The 22706-nt window shown below is 38.2% G+C and overlaps 1 protein-coding gene across 4 annotated transcripts; it reads right to left on the minus strand.

Annotated features, from left to right (window-relative positions):
* LOC109728831 (DExH-box ATP-dependent RNA helicase DExH9) lies at positions 163 to 22081 on the minus strand. 4 transcript variants are annotated; one of them, XM_020259366.1, is made up of 16 exons: positions 21563 to 22081; positions 21319 to 21385; positions 21001 to 21162; positions 10964 to 11164; positions 10649 to 10867; positions 10173 to 10511; positions 9673 to 9777; positions 7624 to 7734; positions 7290 to 7540; positions 6744 to 6867; positions 6243 to 6522; positions 3041 to 3186; positions 2501 to 2650; positions 2185 to 2417; positions 1335 to 1599; positions 163 to 1141 (listed from the first exon to the last, which is right to left on the minus strand). In XM_020259366.1, the coding sequence occupies exons 4-16, from the start codon at positions 11108 to 11110 to the stop codon at positions 863 to 865; spliced, it is 2649 nt and encodes an 882-aa protein (XP_020114955.1). In that variant the 5' UTR covers positions 11111 to 11164; positions 21001 to 21162; positions 21319 to 21385; positions 21563 to 22081; the 3' UTR covers positions 163 to 862. The 4 variants fall into 4 exon arrangements, with proteins under 4 accessions (XP_020114955.1, XP_020114956.1, XP_020114954.1 ...); XM_020259367.1 differs by having other exon boundaries at positions 21547 to 22081; XM_020259365.1 differs by lacking the exons at positions 21319 to 21385; positions 21563 to 22081 and having other exon boundaries at positions 21001 to 21288.

Below are 22706 nucleotides of genomic sequence, written 5' to 3' on the forward strand. Positions count from 1 at the left end.
CTATGTGCGCTATTATTAGTTGTTACACTGCATAATTAGGACAACGATAACCGTACTTACGAGGTCTAAACAGGGACCATGGTTGAAAAGAGCTAATAAAGTAAAGACGACATATAATTAAGACAAATGGACGCCAGACAAAGAAGCTACTGGAAACAATAATTGAAGGAGATAAAACTGTCCTACAAAGAACATATATGCTTGTTCGATTGTATGATCGGTCGAAACGTGACAATTATTCGATATACTGTGGCATTGCAACAGCAGGTAAAGATATCACATCTAAAGCTGAAAGGTTAACGAAACTGAAACGAAAGAAGGGTGTTGGCTCCAGTCGAAGCTTACCTTTAGGGTCGAGAGAAGCTCATTTAAGCTTTATGCCGAAACAAGAATTCCATATTGCCAAGCTATCAGATGCTGGTTTTGGAAGTAGAGAATCTGTTTCAAAAGCCTTCACCACGAGGATTTAGATTGCATTGCTCCGTACGGTTTTTGCCGCCACATATATTACCTTGTAACTAACATTACAAATTTCCGGCATAAATATATTGTTCTTACTACATCTTTTTCTTTGGAAAAGAGAAAAAAACAAAGAATTACAATCACTATACTCTCGCATTCCTACCTAAGAAGCATCTGAGAAACATGCAAAGCCGTTACAGATTTTCTTTCTTTACCAAAATTATCAATAAGGTACGGGAGAAAATGGCAAATCAATAAAGTTAATTGTGGTGGATCTTCCACATTGCGATTACTTGTCCCCCGCCTGCGTTGTGTATAAAGAATTTGAATCCCTCTTTTCTGCAGCTGCAATTTCCACTCGGACGGTGCGGTAGCAGAATCCACCAAAATGGCGCCCAAACTATAAATACAGAGAAGCGGCGAAAACGATATCTCTCTTGATCTTAGAAACAGCTTCTTCGAACTTAGATTCTAACTGAGTCTCCCCAATGGATTTTGATGCCAAAATTAGCTGTTGGAGAACTTCCTCCAACCTTCTGATAGCTCTGATTAAGCTACCTTCGAATACTGGGGTGATCTCCATTATCTCATAGAACTTGGATCCTTTCGCCCATGAATAAACAGCTTCCATGATGTCCGGACGGAAAGAATTAACAAAGTTCTCCACATCAATTTGAACCTGTTAGAAGGTAAGAAAATAGTGAGGTAAAAGAGATTAGGTTAGTCATTCTCAGATCATCCTAAGAAACTAAATTTGCCGACATGTTGAGTATTAAGCACACAACTAAAATCAGAATAAGTTGAACTTCAGTAGCTGAATATTCATTTGAACAAGATGCGAGAAAATAAAATGACAAAAATAATTTCTGTACCTTGCATTCGAGCTGAATATTAGCAACCCTTCTCGCTGTATCCTGCAATTGAGAGAACAGCAAATCAAGCTCCTCCCTCGGCTTCTGGGCATCCTGAAGCTTCTCCTGCCAAACAAAGCATGAAAGAAGAGCCACCATCTCCTCGACTGTTACATCCTTCAGTGCGCCGCTGAACATAAGCTCTGTCAATGTTAACTCATCGGCGGTGCTTATCTCGCATGCCACTTTTCCCTTCAACTCTACGACATCCTCACTTGTAATATATCTAAAAGATTGAATATTGAGCAATTGTCAAATAGGAATCAACAGAAAGGACGATAGTTAATTTCGTCTTGTAAATGTCATAATATTGTAAATTACAAATTCCAAATGACCAATATGCACAAAACACCCCCTACGTATATACATTGGCAAAAGTATCCATTCATATCAATTTACATATATAACCCCACAAACTCTGATATTTCATATATGCCCTTCATAAAACCTAAATACCTGGATTTATAACTTTGTACTTGCAAAGACACCCCTCTTTGAAATATTTTCTTATACAAAACTTCCTTTCCCTGATCAATTGGAGCACTTTCTAGCTTTAGTGCACTTTTGTAAAAGAACTGCACTCTTGAGGGGATATACATGTAAGCATCAACATTATGAAACCTATAAATGAGACTCGTATACTATGATTTTTAACTAAGGGGGCAATGTGAAAATGGCGTGTATATATATGTACAGGGGCTTTCCTGCATTACAGTCATCTGTTTATTAATCTTTAAGAAAACTTATCTGCTTACAATTATATAACAAGCATCCAGCATACATGAATGGATCAAAGGTTAAAATTACTTACCCCAGCCTACGGAGAACCCGTTTCCGCGCCTTGAGCTCATCTTTGAAGGCTAATGCTGTGGAAGATCGCATTGTTTTTTTTATAGATTTAATTCTAGCTGACAATTCCTGCTTAGCATGCAGAACTTTCAGCTTCTCTTTAATAAGTGGGGAGTTCCGCATCTCATGCCTATCAAATAAGCTCTCAAGAGCTTCTATTCGTCTCGCAGCTTTTTTAAATGAATTAGATTGCACCTGAGTAGTAAACAAGCTGTTAAGGACAATAAAATAAAATAGAACATGTCAACAAGGGATAAAAGATGGAAGGTTTTGCTCACTTTCATATCCTCTTCAGGATCCAAGAGAGGAATGCCATCTTTAGCAAACCTAGAAAGCACCTCCGAAACCTTTTTGAGAGTATTCTCTCGAGCTTCTAATGGCAAAAGATCCTTTGGAATGAATAGACGGATACTGCTTAGGTTGTCAACCTGTATGGATGGTATGAAGTTAGGTTATTGTATGAAAAAGCAATCTCCAACAAATGGTAATATTTATGCTCTTGATTAAGATTGAAGATGCGGATTTCGACAGAACAGTAAAAACAAGATAACTGGAAAATTAGTCCCAAAAGCTCTACCACTACTCCAATTTTACCCTGAAAGTTTCAATTTGGCCAATTCAGCTCTGAAGTTTGACCCAATTTCAATTTTGGTGGAATAGTTTCAACTCATAACAATTTAATTCTTGAAGTTTGACCCTGGTTTGGAATTTGCTCTCAGAATATCAACTTTGACGACAAACTATAAAGATGGTATGAGGTTCAAGGAGCAAATTTGTGATTAATTCTAAATACTAAAGGCGACCAAAATAAAAAGTACCTGGGAAAGAGGTAATGAAACCACAAGAGGTTCTCCATGCTCATTTACAGGAACAATCTTCGTTGCTTTCTTCACACCAACTTCTTTATCCACAGAACATCTTGTGAGGATATCAACCGTATAATTACTTTCTTCTGGCCTTCTATCTGTCACATAATGAAAAAGAATTCAAAATCTATGAAAAACATAACATTGAAACAAACACAGGGCAAAAAACAGCTACTTTTACACACACACACACACACACACACACACACACACACACATATATATATATATATATATATATATATATATATATATATATATATATTAGTCCGGCTGCTATACTATTGGTAGCACAATAGCACAGAGGCCTCCGTGCTACCAAGTTGTTGTCGATGATGCGGCTTCCAAATTGATGATCTACTCTATTAAACTTGATCTACACTATTGAAAGTATTTTAAAACTAAATTTTATAATCTTTTGACATCATTTAACTATCAAACGAGTAGTTTAAAAATGAACGGCTGAAAATAAAAATCTCATAAAAAATGATGATAAAATCATAAAAGACTTAAATTTAAAATCAGGGATACTGCTCTTACTCTAAATAGCGAAAAAAATTTCTATAAAAATTTCATCATATTTGAATTATTTTACACCGTTAAATTCACAAACGCATCACATTGACTATTAAATTGTCAATTTTGAGACATTTCGATCACTAGCCAGATAATGTCGAAAAATTATGAAATTTAGTTTCCAAATACTTTTAATAGTGCAGCCAAGGATTACAGTGCCGGCCGTGCCGCACCGCACGTACTATGCTACCAAGAAAGGGACACGGTACAGGGGGTCTTGAACCCCCCCTCCGTGCCGCGGCACACAGGGCCGTGCCGCTAGGGCAGGCAAACGAGCGAGCCGGCTCGCATTCGCCTCGCGTTTTCGGCTCATATTCGGCGGTCGCCTTCGAGCTCGCTCGAAATTAGATGAGCCGAGCTTGAACAAAAAAAAAAAAAAAAAAAGCTCGAAATTCATTTCAAGCAAGCCGAGCTGAGTATACTCGGCCGCTCAAAATATAGGCTCGAAAAGCTCGAATATACTATAGTATATTATATATATATATATAATATTATATATATATATATATAGTATATACGTTTTATAATGTATAGTGTGTGTGTGTAGGCTAACGTGAGTAACTACGCTTTAGTTAAAATTGAGCCAATAATTTACTGTGGCCCATTGTAAGAACAAAAACCAACATTTTTTTGCCAAGCAAAGAAATAAAATTTTACTAATTTAACTCTCTTATCTCCCATCTTTTTCTTTTTTACAAAAGCTTAAATCTCCTAATCTCTCTCTCTCTCGTCTTCTCTCCTCTTCTCAAGCGGTCAAACCTGAAGGCCCCCCAGTTACTCAAGTGACAGTACGCGCCCGCTGGTGCCTACCTTATGCATTAATTGTCGTGGCTGAGAAATTATACATAATACTTTTTGATGCCGGTAAAAAATTATTGTTTACATAAATTGTTGATTTGTCAGTTATATATAATTAGATGTTATCTATATGTTTGTCTAGATAATTTATTTATTTTCTGACGCTATAGATTGAAAGAATTATATTTAAAAATTGAAGCGGAAGCAGAAGACATGGCGAAGCTGAAAAATTAGATATTCAACTCCGTAAATTATTCTTCTTACATATTTATAATACCGTAATTTCACTGTATATTATTTTGGTATGCTTGAACTATTAGATATATTTTGTATCCAAATTGTAATAATGTTCTATACAAATTAAACTATTAATCGTACGATGTTGAGAATGTCAAGCGGCTCGCTTAGGGCTCGAGCTCGCTCGACTCGAAATTAGGCTCGCTCGAGCTCGGCTCGAATTAATTTCAAGCCGAGCTTGAGCATAAATTTAGGCTCGAAATTAATTTCAAGCCGAATTTGAGCTGAGGCAAACTCGCTCGGGCTCGGCTCGTTTCCACCCCTACGTGCCGCACGAGACAGAGCGGCACGGCGATGCGCGCCGCGGCACAGTGTCGTGCCAGCACTGTTCAATTTTTTTATTTTTTTTTCTTTTTGTTTTTTTCTTTTTGTTTTCTTTTTTGGGGTACCCGAAGCATTCTGGGTACCCTACAACCCCCAAAAAATATTGCAAATCGAAGATCTATTTGTTAAGCAAGTCAAAAAAATTATAATTTTTTTTTTGTTTATCAATATAGGGCAAATTTTTAATTTACAAACCCAATCACTCCGCTTCCACCACAAACATCCATTTTTTCTTCACAAATTATTTTATCAAAATTTGTCGCGCCGCGAAACTTTTGCCAAATTAGGGAAACAAAATCGAACTCAATAAACAAATTTTAAGGCACATCAAACATAAAATTTTATTTTTGCGTTAGAAGATTGAAAATACTGATAAAATTAAAAGCTAAATTAAATCAATTGATACTTAAATTTATTTAATTTATTTGTCATATAATTTATCGCTTAATTTTTTTGATAGATCTACTAATTTTTTAAAAAATAATTTTTTAAAATAATTTTAAAATTATTTTTTTGTATTTTATAAAATAAAGACTATAATATGGTCAAAAGAAAAAAGAAAAAAAAGATGTCTTTGCATTTTAAAAATTCTAACCTGTAAAAATTTCTATTCTGCATCAGGTATAGTTGTACTTTACATACAAAAAAACTTACATGTATATTAATTGATGAGTATAGTAAGCTATGCATAGCAAATATTCATAATTATTTGATTAAATCTTTTAAAATAATATTATAGGAGTTTATTGAAACCAGAAAAACTAAAATAAGTCCGTGTCAAAGCATGCCAGTAAGAGGTCATGCGTATCCATCGGCACGCAAGCGTACCATGTGTCGGCATGGAAGCGTGCGGGTGCCGTACCGTGCCAGGCAGACAGCGGCACGCCCCCGTGCCACGGCACTTTAAACCTTAGAGTGCAGCCACTAGTTGATTTGGAAGCCGCATCATTGAAAACAACTTGATAGCACGGAAGCCGCCGTGCTACCGATAATATAGCAGCCTAGCTCTATATATATATATACCTCTCAAAATACACATTTTATGTGCATGCCTTTCTTTTAAGGAGTGTAAGCACAAATATAGGTATTTTTGGGGAGACAAGGGCAAAAATCCCTACAGAGTACAAGTACCCCAAACAAACTTCAACAACATTCTTACCTTCACCTTGGCCTTTCACCCTCTCAAAGTTAATTATTACTCCCCAGGTAGTTTGGTCCTCGGGGGAGAAGCATGGGGCATTATCATCACTAGGGTACAGGATACGCACAAGTCTTCCAGGCTGCAAGAAGGGCAAACAGTACTTTGGCGAAAAGACTATGTCATGCACATCTTTCTTTAAGCTCTTGTACTGTTGCAAGAGATCATAATAGTCCTTAAGACTATCCTCCTCTTCGATAACCATTGAATCTCTCTCCATCTCCAATTCCTTGACTTTTTTCTACAGGAAATAAGGCATTAAAATGGATCAGGGAACAAATTAAGATGCTAGGTAGGGCTGGCAATTGGTCAGACCGGATCAAGGCGGCATAGTAAGACTATATACGTGAACCCGACCATTCAAATAGATCGTGGGAATTTCAAACATAATTTCCATTGACTTGTAGAATGACAAATCATGTATTTGATGAATCAAATTAGCCATATTTAGCATCAACAAACCTCTAGATCAGGAAGGGCCCGATCAGCTTGAAATTGGTAAAAAGAATGACGGAGAAGTTTTTCGGGATCACCATCCTCACATCGCATTTGATTCAACAGCATGTTGTAACTTAGGTGGAAAGCACTGGAAACAAAATGGTATAAGCATTAAAAGATTCCAAACCATCTAGTGTAGAAAAATGTTCAATATAATTTTGAGCTCCACTAGCTCGTACAATATTTAAAATAATTCCAAAATTTTGAGCTCATTCCCCTATCAGCATTCATACATCAATCGACTTTACGTACTACTCTAGTGGATTTATCTGTATCAGCAAGTCGAAATGGCTTTGAATATCCAACAAAAATAGAATGCTGTAAACTACTTTTTCCTGTAAATATCACAGAAATTCATTTTGGTCAGATCATCATACTAAAACTTCACATGTAAACTTCAAAAAGGTCGTATTTCCGAAATAACATTACTAAAATAGAAAAAAGAGAGACAAAATAACTAAACAGCACACACCAAAAACTCAAACTATATGAGCAGCTCAAAATTGGTACCTGTTCAAAGAATCAGCACTTCCTTTAAGCATCATTTTTGCAGTCGATGGCTCCATTTTCTCATCCACCATCAAAATGCAAATGCCGCGCTGATCGATACCCCTACGGCCAGCACGCCCACTCATCTGAATGTACTCTCCACTTGATATCCATCTGAATTTATCCCCATCAAATTTACGTACATTGGTAAATACAACAGTCTTTGCAGGCATGTTCAAACCAATACTGAAAGTTTCTGTGGCAAACAAACACTAAACAGGAAGTTTTTCAAACCTCAGCAACGAGGCTAATAAATGAAAGGGAAAATAAATAAAAAAATATTATTTATACGAACCTTGATGAGGCCCTCTTGGAATAATATCTCAATCACTTCCTTTAGGATAGGAAGTAGACCAGAATGGTGAACACCTATTCCACGTTTTAGCAAGGGCAGCATATTTGAAACCTGCCAAACAGGAAACACATAACAAGGACAATTAATTTACAGCTAAAACAAACGGCAAACCTTTGAAACCCAAAAAAAGAGGAGGAGAAGGATAAGGGGGGGAGGGGGCGCCCTCCTACTCACAGGCTGTTCTAGCAAATACCATATAGCTAATTATAATCTACATTTAAGAAATAGCATAATCTCAGCTAGCTCAGTAGCATGTCATGACACTCCAGTGATAACCTCCAGCACCTTTCAGTATAATTAGCAAGAATATACACTTTAGGTATGATTTCTCGTTTCCTTTTGAGTTAACAAGAAAGATAGCCAGTGCAAGGAGCTTGTTTATATAGTAAAATACCGAATTCTTTAGTTGAAAAGAGGCTTTTGTAAGCTAAAAGGTTCATCATCAAGAGGTCGATCTAGTCTCTCAAAATCAGTTACTATGATGATAACAATGGAAATACAAGAACAAGATATATAGGACCAGTTGGTTAGTAGAGTTGTCTACCTACCTCAATGATTGCATTTTCAGCTTATGTTCTCAATGCCAACAAACCTAGAGTTGATAACCTAAACTCTTCCTGCTTAGAGTTGTATTAGACTAGGATTTTGTCTATATAAATTTCACTTATTTTTTTTCTGACAAGATATGAGTTTATGTGTAGTTACCAATATGAGTTTTATGTATAGTCTGAAGTATAGTTATTAATACGAGTTTATAGTATAGTCTACATAATAGTTATGTTCTCAATTTGATACATGATGCAGCAAATAAATCTCTTTTTATTTTCAAATGTAATTTTCTTTTATTTTGTAGGTTCGTGTTTGATTCGGACTTAAATCATTTGGTTTTAGTTGATTTGGCTAACCCAAACCCTTTTCTCCCATAAACAAAAAAAAAAACAATCCCAAGAAGACCTTTGGAATTCCCCAAAAACAAAGACCTTTGAAATTCCCAAATTTGCTTCGTTTTCAATGCATGACTCTTGGGTGACCGTGTTGTGTTGAAAACGAAAAGGCAATAATTTATTATCATAGGACTCTCAACACTATAAATACATGGTTCTTGAGACCTTAAGGGGATATATTTGGATGAATAGAAAATTCTACTCTCACTCTTTATCCTTGGTGTTCTACTTCCCGGTGTGATCATCGACGCTTCTTCCTCGCGCCGAGATCGTCTTCTTCCTCAACTTGATTGTTGTCACTTCTTCCTCGTGGCAAGATCGGCTTCTACTTCTACCCCTCCTCTTCTTCCGAGTCACTGCCTCATCGTCTTCTTCCCCGTTGCCGAAGTTCTACCCGTGGTGTACCGCCCTCCTCGTCGATCGTGGATCCCCCGCAATCGTGTGAACGGTGCACTTTTTGTATCTCCTATCTCTTGATATCCTATTATCCCCTTTTAATCTAGCCTTCCACCATTACCAACCATATTTGCCAAACAACCAAACCTAAAGCTTTAAGTCCGATAAAGCCGAATTTACCTTTTGGAACTAGTATATGTATTTTCAGTTGGTTGTTATTATCTCATATATTGAAGGTTTATCATCATCTTAGTATTACTTCGATTCGATTCTAATTTGTCTTGCTGAAATTTTTGCTTCCTTGCTTAAAGTTCATCGAAATTGATAAATTGAACCTAGTTTTACCTTTAAACAAAAGTAAACTTGAAAATTCAATTTTGGCAACCTCTCGGTTTGCATCAATACAACATAGTATAGTTTATACATAAATATGAATTTAAAATGAAGTTATTAAAATCACAACAAAGTTTGTGAAATCCCCCAAGGTAAATGACAAGATGAAGACAACAAACAAGGGTAATCAAATATGCATGCCTTATACAAGAAAGGTTTTGTGTATAAAAAACCAGTACTCAATCTTGCTAGAAATGTACAAAAGGAAGATTTATCCATCAGAGAATATCTACTTAACCACAGAACTACATCTTACCTGGGGAAGTTTCTTGTCATCATCAGAAAGCAAATCCATTGCACTCCAGAAAATTGTCTCAATATTCACTTTTTCATCCTCTTCATTTAAGTCCATTTTTGCCATCTTAAAAACAAAAACAGAAAGGCTAAATAATTCCATTTTTATCCAAATGCAACAGATTAGAGTCAAAAGTTCAAAATTAAAGGTCAAGACCCAAAAAAAGAGCTTCTGGACCAGTCATGTACAATTGAATAACAATAAGATATGCTAACATATCATATATAAGCTCGTTTAAAATCTCCTCTCAGCTTCTTACCAACAAAGCATATTTCATTATCTAAATTCCTGGTTTTTAAGGAGAATCTGTTAAAGAAGCCAGGCCGAACAGATACTAGAAGTTCATTTTTGTCATAACACAACACATGATTTTCAATCATTGAATTTCTTCTTGAATTGCGACTACAACAGTAATTATGAAAAAAAATAAATAAATAATAAACTGATGGAATAAGGCTCACCTGCATTGCAAGAAATTCGCATTCCCTTTTGCTAAAGCTGAAAAGTATCACTGGATCATATTGGCGTTGGATTATCATCTTCACCATTTTAAATATGTCGCTCTCTTCGCTAGGTTTACCAGCCAATATTCCCTTCTGCCATTTCCCGTTCTGCCTCTTCTTATCTCCTTCACCCGCGGGAACAAGAGCATTTAGAGCTTTTTGAAAACTGTCCTCTCTAAATTTCCCCTTCTCGTCCACTACCAAGTATAAGCCATCACCCCCACAAGGGAAAATGTAATGCTGAAGTGGTGTAGGTCGATAGTCGGTATAAACTATGTGGCAAGGTTGCTGATGTACCTGAATTCAATAAAGATCGCACTTTTACTATAAAAGTATACTGACCAGTAAGATGGTAAGCATAAAAAAGGAGCGCTAGGATATATTAGAAAAAGATTTTAACATAAGAATCAATAAACAAAGGACTCAGGAAGAACCTTCGCAACCCAATCAGCAAACTCCTTAGCATTGGGAACTGTAGCCGAGAGAAATACAAATCGGGAATTCTTAGGAGCCATTACTATACTTTCTTCCCAAACAACACCCCTCTCCCTATCCCGCATGTAGTGCACCTCGTCAAATATGATCCACGCCACCTCTCGCATTATCTCTGATCCTTTGTATTGCATACTACGCCAGATTTCAGTGGTCATGACCTAAAATTCAATTTACGAGTCATTCAGCTGTACATAAGCAAAAAAGAGACCCAGCTTGTAAACAATTCAGCGGACAATATGATCAGATTATTATACCAAACAAGAGGCATTTGGCTCGATGGTTACATCCCCGGTCATTAGTCCGACATCCGAGAACTCCTCTTTGAATTCTCTGTACTTTTGATTGCTCAGTGCCTTGATTGGAGAAGTATAAATAACACGTTGTTGGTCCCGCAAAGACATAGCTATTGCATATAATGCAACAACCGTCTTACCTGCCGATGTGTGAGCCGAGACCTAAAAAAACCCTCACAAGACCAAATTCAATCACTCGGTTGAAGATCACCAGAACACAATTAAAGGCTAATGAGGAAAAAACTAGAAAAGCAAGAAAAGCTGATCAGTAAAAAGCAAGTTTTGATCTATAAGACCCCTCAACAAAAACAAAGATGAATTAATAACTAAAAAAACAAGTATTTGGATAAAATATTTATACCCAATCAACAATCAACAATATAAATGAGTAAAGGATATGAGCTCAATCCAACAAACATCGAAGGGAATGGCCAATCATATGTTGCAACTAATTATGATTCTACCAAAGTTGCAATAAAAAGATGTTCTTTTGAAATGCAACCATATATCACGTAAACTTTTTACAACTGAATTCACGCAAAAAGAGAATTTTTTTGTGCACAATAAAAAGACCTATCTTTATTAACACTTAAACTGGTGTTTTCCCAATTTTGAAGAGATACAACAAATAACAACACTTCAACAGGACTTTAAAACCTAAAAAAAACACTCAAACCATAATCTCAAAAGTTCACATTAAAAATAGTAAGAAACCACACCATGACGGATTCGCCACTGTCGAGGCACTTGATGGCTTCGGATTGGAACGGATCGAGCTCGAAGGGGAACTCCTTCGCCGGCCTCGTCCTCTCCCCTCCCGCCGCCGCCGCCGCTGCGCGTGGTGGGCGAGGCGGGACGTAGCCCTCGGGGTAGGAGACGTCGTGGAGGCACGCGACGGGCTCGTCGATGCGGAGCGGCGACGGCGACGGCGACGGCGACGGCTCCGCCACCGCCGCCTTCGGCGTCTTCTGGGGAAGGACGAGCTCGTGGCTAGGGTTTTCTAGGGTTTTCCTCTTTAGGGATGACGCCATGGGAGGGGAGGGAGGGGGGATTCGGAGGTGGAGAGGAAGAAACCCTGGGTAGGGTTTTAGGGTTCTTCGGAGAAAAGAGAGAGAGAGAGAGACAGAGAAGAGGGAACGCGTAAAACCCTAGCTTTTGATCCGTTAGAAAAACAGAAAATAGGTTTTATAATTTTCTTTTTTTCCCTTTTTTTTGGGGCGTAAAAATTAATCAAATTTACCAATTTTAAAAAGGCCAATTTGCATAAAAAATCCACTTATTTTGCGTTTTTGCAAAATCGGGCCACCTTTTTCGTTTTTGCAGATTCGGTCCGCTTTTTCAGCAAACTGACCAAAATACCCTTATTACTTTTTCTCTTTTCTCTTTCTCTCTCCTCTTCGTTCTCTCGTTCTTTTTTTTTTCCGCCGGAAAAAAAAAAGCGAAGGCCAGGCAGAGCAATTTTTTCTTCTCTTTTTCTTTTTCTTCTTCTTCTTCCTCCTGCTGGAGCATCTTTTTTTTTTCCCTCTTCTTTTCTTCTTCTTCTTCTTCTTCTTCTTCTTCTTCTTCTTCCCTCCTCGTGACCGGCTGTTTGAGTCCTGGCTCCACCCGGCCCAGTACCGCACCTTCCTCTGCAAGGACGAGACCGGCTGCGCCCACCGCGTCTGCTTCTTCACCCACAAGCCAGACGAGCTCCACGCCGTCAACCCCTCCCTCGCCTCCGTCTCCGCCGGCCTCGCCCTCCCCTGCCCGCTCCTCCAAGACGTCGTCGCCGGCCCCGCCGCCCTCATCCTCTTCCAGCAGCAGCAGCAGATCCTGCCGCCGCCGTCGTCGTCATCCCCCCTCCTCGTGTTGCGCCCGGGCGGAGCTCCACCCGGCGCTCGCTCCGGCGGCCGCGTGCACCGTTAATGGTGTAATTACACCATTAATGGTGTAATGGTGCACCATTACACCCATTATGAAGAACCCAGCAACCGGGACAGCGAGCGCCCACGCGAGGCCGCCGGGTCGACGTGCGCCTCCCTCCGCGGCGACGGCGACGAGAGGGAGCATTGGCGTGCACGCGGCCGACCCTCGAGCTCGGCCGACCCAGACCTCCCCCGCGCCTCCACTCGACCCCGAGGCGCCCAGCCGCTGGTGCACCGGCCCCGTGCATCCGCACGCGCCCCCGAGTCCGCGGCAGAGCTCGGCTCGGGGCGCCATCGCCGCGGCAGAGCTTCGCGCGCCGACGCCCGCGCCCTCGTCTACCCCGCCGCGTGCCACGCCGCGGCCTCTCCCCGCCCCGGAAGCAAGCCGCCTCCCCCGCTTGCCGCGCTCGGATCCGCCGCGGCAGGGATCGACACCGCGGGCGTTCCTTGCCTCTTCTCCCTCCAAACACCAGGTCCCTCCCCGCCCCCGCCCCGGCGCGCGCAAGGCCTCCTCCGGCGCCGCCACCCGTCGTCCCCCGCCCGTCCCCGGCCGCCGCGGGCGGCGGCGTGCCGGAGAGGAGCGGATGCTGCGGGGTGGCGGACAATCCCGCGCATCGCGTGGCGGCTACGGCCGACGCGGACCGTGGCGGTGAGGGAGGAGGTGTCTCCTTCGCCCCGCTTCTGTTTCTGCTTCTGCTTCAGCTTCTGCTTCTGGGAGAAGTCGAGGACATAGTCGGAGGGGAGGAGGAGGGGGCCTGTCATCCATGGAGCGGTGGGCATCTTCACTGCGGCGGCGCCACCGTCGGCGCCGGCAAGCCATGGCTTCACTGAGGCGGCGCCGGAGCTCCACCCGTGGCTCCGCTCCGCAGGCCGCGTGCACCGTTAATGGTGTAATTACACCATTACACCATTAATGGTGTAATGGTGTAATTACACCATTAACTGTGTAATGGTTACACCATTAATGGTGTAATTTCACCATTAATGGTGTAATGGTGCACCATTACACCATTAATGGTGTAATTATGGTGTAATTACACCATTAACGGTGTAATAGTGCACCATTACACCATTATTACGAAGAAGAAGCAGCCGCAGCATGCCTGCGTGCCCGCCCGCCGCCGCTGCATGCACCGGCCCGCGTGCACCATTACACTATTACGAAGATGAAGAAGCAGCCGTCGGAGATCGCGACGGCGGTCGACGCCGCCCGAGCGGAGCGCCGAGTGGCGCGCTTGACCGCCGCCCTCGACCGGCGCGACATCCCCAGCTGTGACACCCCGCTCTACCTCCCCGCTCGCCTCCCGCGCGCCCCCACCCTCGCCGCGGCGCTCGCGGTCGCTGGTGCCAACCCCTCCCTGCAGAACGTAGCCGGGTGGACGCTGCTTGGCGAGGCCGAAAGTCGCCCTGGCGCGCCCCGTGCTCTTACAGGAAGAAGAAGAAGAAGAAGAAGAAGAGGGAAAAAAAAAGGGTGCTCCAGCAGGAGGAAGAAGAAGAAGAAGAAGAAAAAGAGAAGAAAAAATTGCTCCGCCTGGCTTCGCTTTTTTTTTCCGGCGGAAAAAAAAAAAAACGAGAGAACGAAGAGGAGAGAGAAAGAGGAAAGAGAAAAAGTAATAAGGGTATTTTGGTCAGTTTGCTGAAAAAGCGGACCGAATCTGCAAAAATGAAAAAGGTGGCCCGATTTTGCAAAAGCCCAAAATAAGTGGATTTTTTATGCAAATTGGCCTTTTAAAAACTGTCTCATAAATAATTTTTTTAACTAAAAAAGGGGTTTTTTTGCAAATAGCCCCTTCACAAAATTTTATTTTAAAATTGACCCTGTCAAAAATTTATTTGTAAAAATGGCCCTGCCCCTGCCACGCAAGCGCCACGTCAGCGCCACGCGGGCGGGGCAGGACTTTAAGTTGAACACGGTGAATGATTCACCGTGTCCAATACAAATATTATATTGGACACGATGAACCATTCACCGTGTTCAATACTACTACATCCTTAGCCAAAAAATGACTAAATCCTAGGTAGTTGTATTGGACACGGTGAATTTCACCGTGTCCAATACAATTAACTCGGCTTAGCCAATTTTTGGCTAAGTGGGGATATTTGTATTGGACACGGTGAATGATTCAGCGTATCCAATATGATATTTGTATTGGACACGGTGAACCATTCACCGTGTTCAACTTAAACTCCTGACCCGCCCGAGTGGCGCTGACGTGGCGCTTGCGTGGCAGGAGCAGGGCCATTTTGCAAATAAATTTTTGACAGGGCCAATTTTAAAATAAAATTTTATCAGGGGGCTATTTGCCAAAAAAGCCCACTAAAAAATTAAAATTAGAAAACATATTTCCAATTGATTGGAAAAAAAAAATCTTACATACACGTGATAAATATTAATATTGTATACAGCGAAATTTATATTATACTGGTGTAGAAACCCGCGCAATGCGACGGGTAGGTATTGTTGAAGTAAAAATATGTGAATAATAAAATATCACAACTAAAAATAAATATCCATGATTATTTTTACCTAATCTTACTATTTCAAAAAATGATCATACAATAAATCATATACAGAAGCGGCAGGTAGGTAGTGTTACTATAATTCGTGAATAAATATAATTATTGCACTTTTGAGTAAAAAAATAATATATAATTTGGAAGAGTTGAATTCTGAAATATATAAATCATAATATATGTGACATAAAATGAAGAAATACCAAAAAGCGTATTCTATCATCTCCATGGACAAAATAACATAACATCCACAACAATAGTTGCAAGATTCGGACTTAGATATTACAAATGACAACCAACTTACCAATAAATAGGCCAAAAATTTATAATCGTGGAATCCTACATAATCTAAAAGCATCTAGAAAGCCGGAACCCGTTTTTCTAAAAATAACTTAATTTATTCATTGTAATACCACATTTGGAAGCAAGGGATAACTCATAGAAAAGCAAAATTGAAGTATGTAAACTCTAAACATAAGGTTTTTTTGACCAAATTATTTTATTTTTTTATCGTATTGATGCTGCTAAGCAAGATGTTTCTCGCCAAATATGCGTCATACGTTAATCTCGAACAGCAAAAATAGAAAATTAATCAACGGGAAAAAAGAAATAATTATTTATGAGAAAAAAAAGAAATGGAATATGTTCTCAAAAATAAGTAGAGAACGACATGTTTAAGCATGTATTTTGAGTGCTTAAAATATTATCTTACAGTTCATAAAAATAACAATATGAACTGCAAGTAACAAAAAAATATGAAAGCTTTCCTAGAAGCAGCTGCTAGAGTTCAAGATGAGTTCAAAGAGTGACTAAAGATAAAAATGTAAACCGGCTCAAATTTCTCTAAGATGAGTTCAAAGAGATCAGTCAACAAAAAAAATCAAAAAATATCTCACAACAACATAAAAAAGTTAAAAACAAAAGAATATAAAATAAAAAAAAAAAAAACATGAAATGTATGTGTAACTTTTTTTTTAAAAAAAAAAGAGAGACTAAAGATTTTCAGCATAATCAACATATCTGATCAACAAATTTCAACAAAACTTGAAAGCAACTTTCACAACAAAAGCTTTCGTTCTTCTACTATAGAACAAATCATGAAAAACACATGGCGTAGGGAAAATTATTATTTTCTTTCTTTTTCTTGGGTAACAGCTAGAAGTGAAGAGAGAAATCTCCATCGGAAATTCGTTATGCAACATGTTAAATCCACCAATGTATTAGTCCCTAAAAAGGATGGTGATGGCTTCATTACTATTGTTTATTTAATAAATAAAAGAGAAAAAGGTGCGGGCAAAATGTAGGAAGCACTCAGCAACGACATAGACTCTATATATAGACAACAACAGTAAGCTCTATACAATTCAAAGCAAAGTATAATAGATCACTTGTAAAAGGCACTCAAATTAAACAAATTGACCTGTGAGATCAAATAAGTAAAGATTGCATTGTCATTTCAACCAAGACTAATCGAGGTTCCTACTCACATTACACATGAGATAAAATGATAGGATTATAAATATGTAATGCACATTTAAAAGATAAACCTTAGCAAAATAAATGGAATGAAAACAGCAATGAGAAGATACTACAGAAAATTCATCACCTTTCGGAAATTATGTGAAGCCTTACAATCATCATAATTTATAAGATAATGAATATTAACACCTAATTTTTCTCTTTAATTGAACTACATTACTAAATTGCATCTTTAGATGATTTTGATTTAATGTTTATCAAATTTAGGTTGAGTGCGAATTTGAAATAGATTATAAATATTCAAATAGCGGACAAATAGAGTTATGAAGATAAATTGCTCATAAGAAATCTTTGGCTCACCATTGAAAGAAGCCGTTTCATCGAACACCAAGAGCATCAAGAGATCAATAACGGTGAATAGAAATAGCAAGTGTGTTGAGCTAGAGCAAGAGATCGATAAAGATGGAAGAGAATGAAAATTGATGCCTATATAGTACTTCAGAAGAAAAGAAGGGGAAAAACTATTATCTACATACAATATTTGATATGAAAGTTCTTATCATTGATAGTACTCTAAATAGATATTAATCTTCTATTTCTTCTGGGAAGGCAATGGAAATTACTCTAATTTAGAAAATTTCCTTTTCTAAGTAAACAAATTGGTTTTTTCCCTTATAAGCACATGGTCGAGAACTGATTCAGATTTGAACTGTCAAAAAATAAATCAAATTCAAATTATCATTAGAAGTAAACAAAGTTGTTTTGTTAATCAGAACTTTCAGAAACTATATTGTTAAGATTGAGAGTTAGGAAATCTCAATTAAGCTTCAAAGGTTTGCAATTCTTCTTTTTGATCAAAACCTTTATTAATAGGCATGTAAAAATTAAATCAAATTAGACCTCCAGCTTTCGAAACTTAGAACATGGAGATAGTCCTTAATTTGTTTTTCTTTCTCAAGTAGAGAAGTTGTTTCAAATACAAAAATAAAATAAAATAAAATAAACATACCATCAAAAGCAAGTTGTATCCCATCTCAAGAATCCTCTGCTGGAGCCTATTTCTGCTCCAGACTATCTCAAGATCATCTTTGGTTTTGAACAGCTTCTCTTCAGAAAAGTTAGTATAGGTGTGAAAACAAAATACAGTGAAAGGAAAAAAAAAAAAGAATAGTTAGTAATTCTAGTCATTAAAAAAATCAAGTTATAGTTTCAAGTTAGAATTCAGGGTAAATTTGGAATGCTTGATAGATTGGAGACATATAAAATTTCGAAATGTTTAGTTGGAAGATTACATCCTACACCGACTCTATATCTGATCCACTACCAATTTTGCACCTTCAAGATCTCCGCTGTGGCGACGTCGTTGATGAGGTTGTACAGCGCATCGAGCCGATCTCCACAAACCATGTCATATTCAGAGACCGTAGAAGCATCGTCCCTTTGTTCCCTTCCCTCGCCCCTTTCGAGACCTACCCCTCACCTCCTTCTTCTTCCTCTTCTCCTTCTCTACCCACTCCCTCCGTTTCTTCACCCTCTTCGACGGCCTCTCAATGCCCATAGCTTAATGGGTACCCACCCGTTTTATCCGTAATTTTTTTGGTTGAAAAAGTTGGTACCCATACCCGAAAATTTACGGATAACCCGCGGGTATGGGTCGATATTGCCAGGTCTAGATAAGGGTAAGGGTAAGGGTTACGAAGAGATGGTATATGAAATGATGCCGTCGTTACGCTGAGGGTGAATCCAACGGCCATAATAATAATCAGGTGGGCCCTATATCTATAAGACCAAACTTAAACAAAATTTGACACGTGGACTCTCCCATAGGGATTAATATAAGTTTATAGATGATAAATATTTTGATATCAAAATTTAAATAAATATATATGACCTATGAAGTTAATAATTCAAATTCAATTTAATGAATTAGATTTTAAAACCAAAAATAATGAAAAAAGGAGTCGATGAATAAAAAAAATATAAACAAAGAAATTAAAGATGAAGCAACAGTTACTGCTGGTAAAAATAAAAGAAGTATTTCAAAAAGAAAAAACTATAAGAAAATTTATCTTCATAGCAGTTGAGAATTAAAATATTACTAGTGTAGTAACCCGCGCGATGCGGCGGGTAGAAATATTTTAGTAAATAAATATAAATGTAAAGAAGAAAAAAAATATAACCATATTGATTAAATTTAATAATATAAAAAACATATTAGAGGCTTTTATAATGAAATTACAACTCACCAAAACACAATAAAAGAAATCGGAAAAAAAGAAAGAACTATGAAAGAAGAAAAATTGTTACATAAATATCATGAAGAAACATTTGGAATATGCGAGAAAAGGATAACAAATATTAAAGGGCACACTAAAGAAGCTCAAATTCACATTTAGCTAATAAAATAAAGAGATTCATTTATCCTATTCTCTTTTCTGGCCCCAATCAAATTCCTCTTAAAAATCAATTATAAAGTGACCTACACATTGAAGCGGATAAATGCTACTAAAGTAAAATTTTAAAAATAATAAATTATCAGTAAAGATAAAAATAAAATATATTCATCTTTATTAAATAATCTTAAATATACAGATCAAGCCGAGAATAACTAAAAAAATATAATACGCCTAAAGTAACAAAAAGAATTATAAGAAAAACTCTAAATTAAGCAAAATTTGAAATTTATATAGTACTTATATATTATTCACTTTTCAATTGCTCTTCATTTATGGGATACAAAATTTGGAGCTATCATATGTTGACTTGAAGTCAATGCTAGAGCCAAAAAATAAGGGAAAAATACTATAAAATCAAATTTAAAAGGATAATAAATAGAGACCAAATAGGACTGACTTAATGTACAAAACCCGACACAGATTATTTGATTTGACGTAAATGGAGAATAATATGTGGTTAGTTAAGGATCATAATACAGTCTCAGACGACAGTTAAAGCAATAAAATAAAGATTAAGACTTCCTACCTGCTGGGGATTGAGCATATGGTAGGAAAAAAAAATGATTTGTTTTTATTGGTGCTCACTGAGAAATTTTGATCAATTTTAATGTTTGATGGGCTAGCATTTGAATCCTTCCATCAACTTGTACAAAAGTACTTGAAAATATAGTCAAAATATACAGGTGGTACTACCACATCGCCATCTCAATTCCTAGAGAAGATGCAATAGGACTACTCGATATATAACACCAATACTTTTAAGTTCCTAAAATATAGTTCATAAATTGGGTTATAAAGATAATAAAATGACTTACAAATTACAAAGAAAATTATGGGATTATGAAGATTTTGCACTTATCTTGCATATCCTCTTGTGTATAGAAAATCGAGATGAATACTAATGAAAAGTAGTAAAAATTATGTATAGAAGAAAAAAGTAGAAGACATTCATATTACCAAGAATCGCAACCACATCGTTTATTTTTTTTTCTGCCTCACTAAACTCTTTGAGGCATTATATCAAATAATTTTGAAGACACCGAACTTAACAATTAAACTATCAAAGAATGAAAAATAAAGAAATTTAAGCATCAGAAAGCTGCTAAGATAATTTGGAAGAGTGAGGAGGCAATACCTTTCTAAAATAACCAATCCTTTCAAGACCTTTCAGGCACTTCATTATTATCAATCCAATTAGTCTCATGCCTATTTGAATTTTCACTCTAATTTTAAATTTGGTTTACGAAAAACCAATAAGGCTCAAATTGGTCCATCTAGTAGGCATGAGATACAACATGTCAAAAACAACCAAAAAGCAAATAATAGACCTTCTAAGACATTAAAAATTACAAAAATTTATCCTACAAATGGTTGCATTCACAACAACCAGATTTTGCCTAATTGTACCCTCGTCACTGCCGTTGTAGTTGCCGCTACAGATGACAAAAGGGGAAAAATTGAGTAGAGATGTCTAGATTTACCAACTTAAATAATCGTACATTAATTTAAAAGCAAACAATGCTTAAAAAATGAGAAAATACATGAATTGACAAAGAAACTGGTAACTGAGGATAAAAATTGCAAAATGGATTATTTATTGTGATTGAAAAAAATAGGGGAAGTAAGAGATAGGTGTGTGACTTACAATGTCGATCTCATGTGGAAAACCCAGTGGGAGAAGGAAATGAGCTTCAGATATGATGGCGAGGGCTCTAGCAAGCAGTGCACAGCAGTATCGTGATCATCAGCCATGGGGTCATGGCGGCACTCCTTCCCCTCATTCCTTGCAATCAGTAGAATTTTCCTACTGATGGGAGCTCATCGATAGAATTGGAGGCATTATGATGGCGATTGGTGAAGAGGACAAAGGAGTTGTATAAATAGATAGATTAGTTACACAAATTAAAGCATACAATAGGAAAATAAATAGGAAAAGAAGCAATATAATACAATCAGTGTTGACCTGCTCATGTATTTCTAATTGGATCCAGTTCCATTTATCAAATTTCTTCGGGTCCTTGCGTCTTCACCTAGAAATTAAAAATTTGTGCACTCTTTTTAGGCCAATATGAACTCAATCTCTTAGCAAAATCATCCACTTCATTGTATTTATCAACATAAAAGAATAAAAGTCTAGCTGAAGTAGAGATAAAAAAAAATCGGAACACTAATAAGAATCTACCCATATTACATTTTCTTCGCCCGACCTTTCTTTATTTTTGCGGCCAATTCTTTGAGCCTCTTCGCCTTGAATAGTCAAATCCGAACACTAATAAGAATCTACCCATCAAAGCACACATCATCTCTCATCGAGATGACAGCGAAAGTAAGGGGCGGGGGTCAAAGAAGGCAGATATAGGCGAGGAGGAGCTTCTCTGTGGTCTTATGGATCTTGGCGTGGGTAGTGTCGCGGTGGTGGCAGTGGGAGGCTATGGTGTGGCGCGTAAGGGGCGGGGTGGCACTGTCGAAGACGAAGATTGGCTTGGTGTGGAGGAAGAGGAGCTTGTAGATGTCCTATATTCCCTTTAAACTTTAAGATACAATTAGTAAAATCCATAACTATGCATGTATTCAATTTTTAAAATCAAATTCTATGAAGAAAAAAAAGAGTAAATAAGAAAAGGAAGCAATCTTTTATAATGCCTCTCCATCTTCTTCGACCAGTTATTCTTAAAGTTTAAATATGAAATTTTAACGATTGACCTTAAATTTGAAAGAAAGGCTTATATTCCCATCTGCTTCTTCGGGTTTTTTTTTTTTTTTTTTTTTTTTTTTTTTNTTTTTTTTTTTTTTTTGATACTAATTTTTCTTTTTAGAAAAAAGAAGAAGAAGAAGAAGAAAGTATAAGAAGAAGGATACTATACTGCTACTGCTGCTTGCCTGCTTCTTATATATTCAAATCCTAAACTCAAACTCAGATCAAAAAAATAAAATAAAACAAAAAAAAGGATTAGAGTACATAAGAAGAAGAAGCCCTTCATGAACTGCGCCATCCATGTGCTCGCATCTGCTAGGCCCTAACAATCCGATCGGCACACGCATGGGCACGGCTACCGTGATTGAATCTGCAGTAGCGGAAGCTGTGGCGGTAGCCAGGGCCTAACAACCCGATCAGCACACGCACGGGCATAGCTACCGCGATTGAATCTGCAGTAGCGGAAGCTGTGGCAGTAGCTCTCTTGAGCCGCCACCGTTGCTGTAGCTACAGTCGCGAGCGCGAATGCAGCGGCTTGCGATTGCCATCAGAATTATTGCTATTAGAATTGATCGGATCGGGGGCAGGATCGGGATCGTCGGGGAGAGGGGTGGAGCGGTTGAAGGAGGGGCTCCAGATGTTGCAGGCGATCTCGA

This window comes from Ananas comosus, linkage group 24, assembly GCF_001540865.1.
Source record: "Ananas comosus cultivar F153 linkage group 24, ASM154086v1, whole genome shotgun sequence".
Classification (NCBI taxonomy): Eukaryota; Viridiplantae; Streptophyta; class Magnoliopsida; order Poales; family Bromeliaceae; genus Ananas; species Ananas comosus.

Coding starts and splice junctions, on each gene's coding strand:
- LOC109728831 (XM_020259364.1), bottom strand. CDS start 12,033: ATGGCGTCATCCCTAAAGAGGAAAACCCTAGAAAACCCTAGCCACGAG. Junction 6,523..6,743: donor GGGCCCTTCCTGATCTAGAG/GTTTGTTGATGC, acceptor TATTTCCTGTAG/AAAAAAGTCAAGGAATTGGA. Junction 1,600..2,184: donor CGGGTTCTCCGTAGGCTGGG/GTAAGTAATTTT, acceptor TCAATCTTTTAG/ATATATTACAAGTGAGGATG.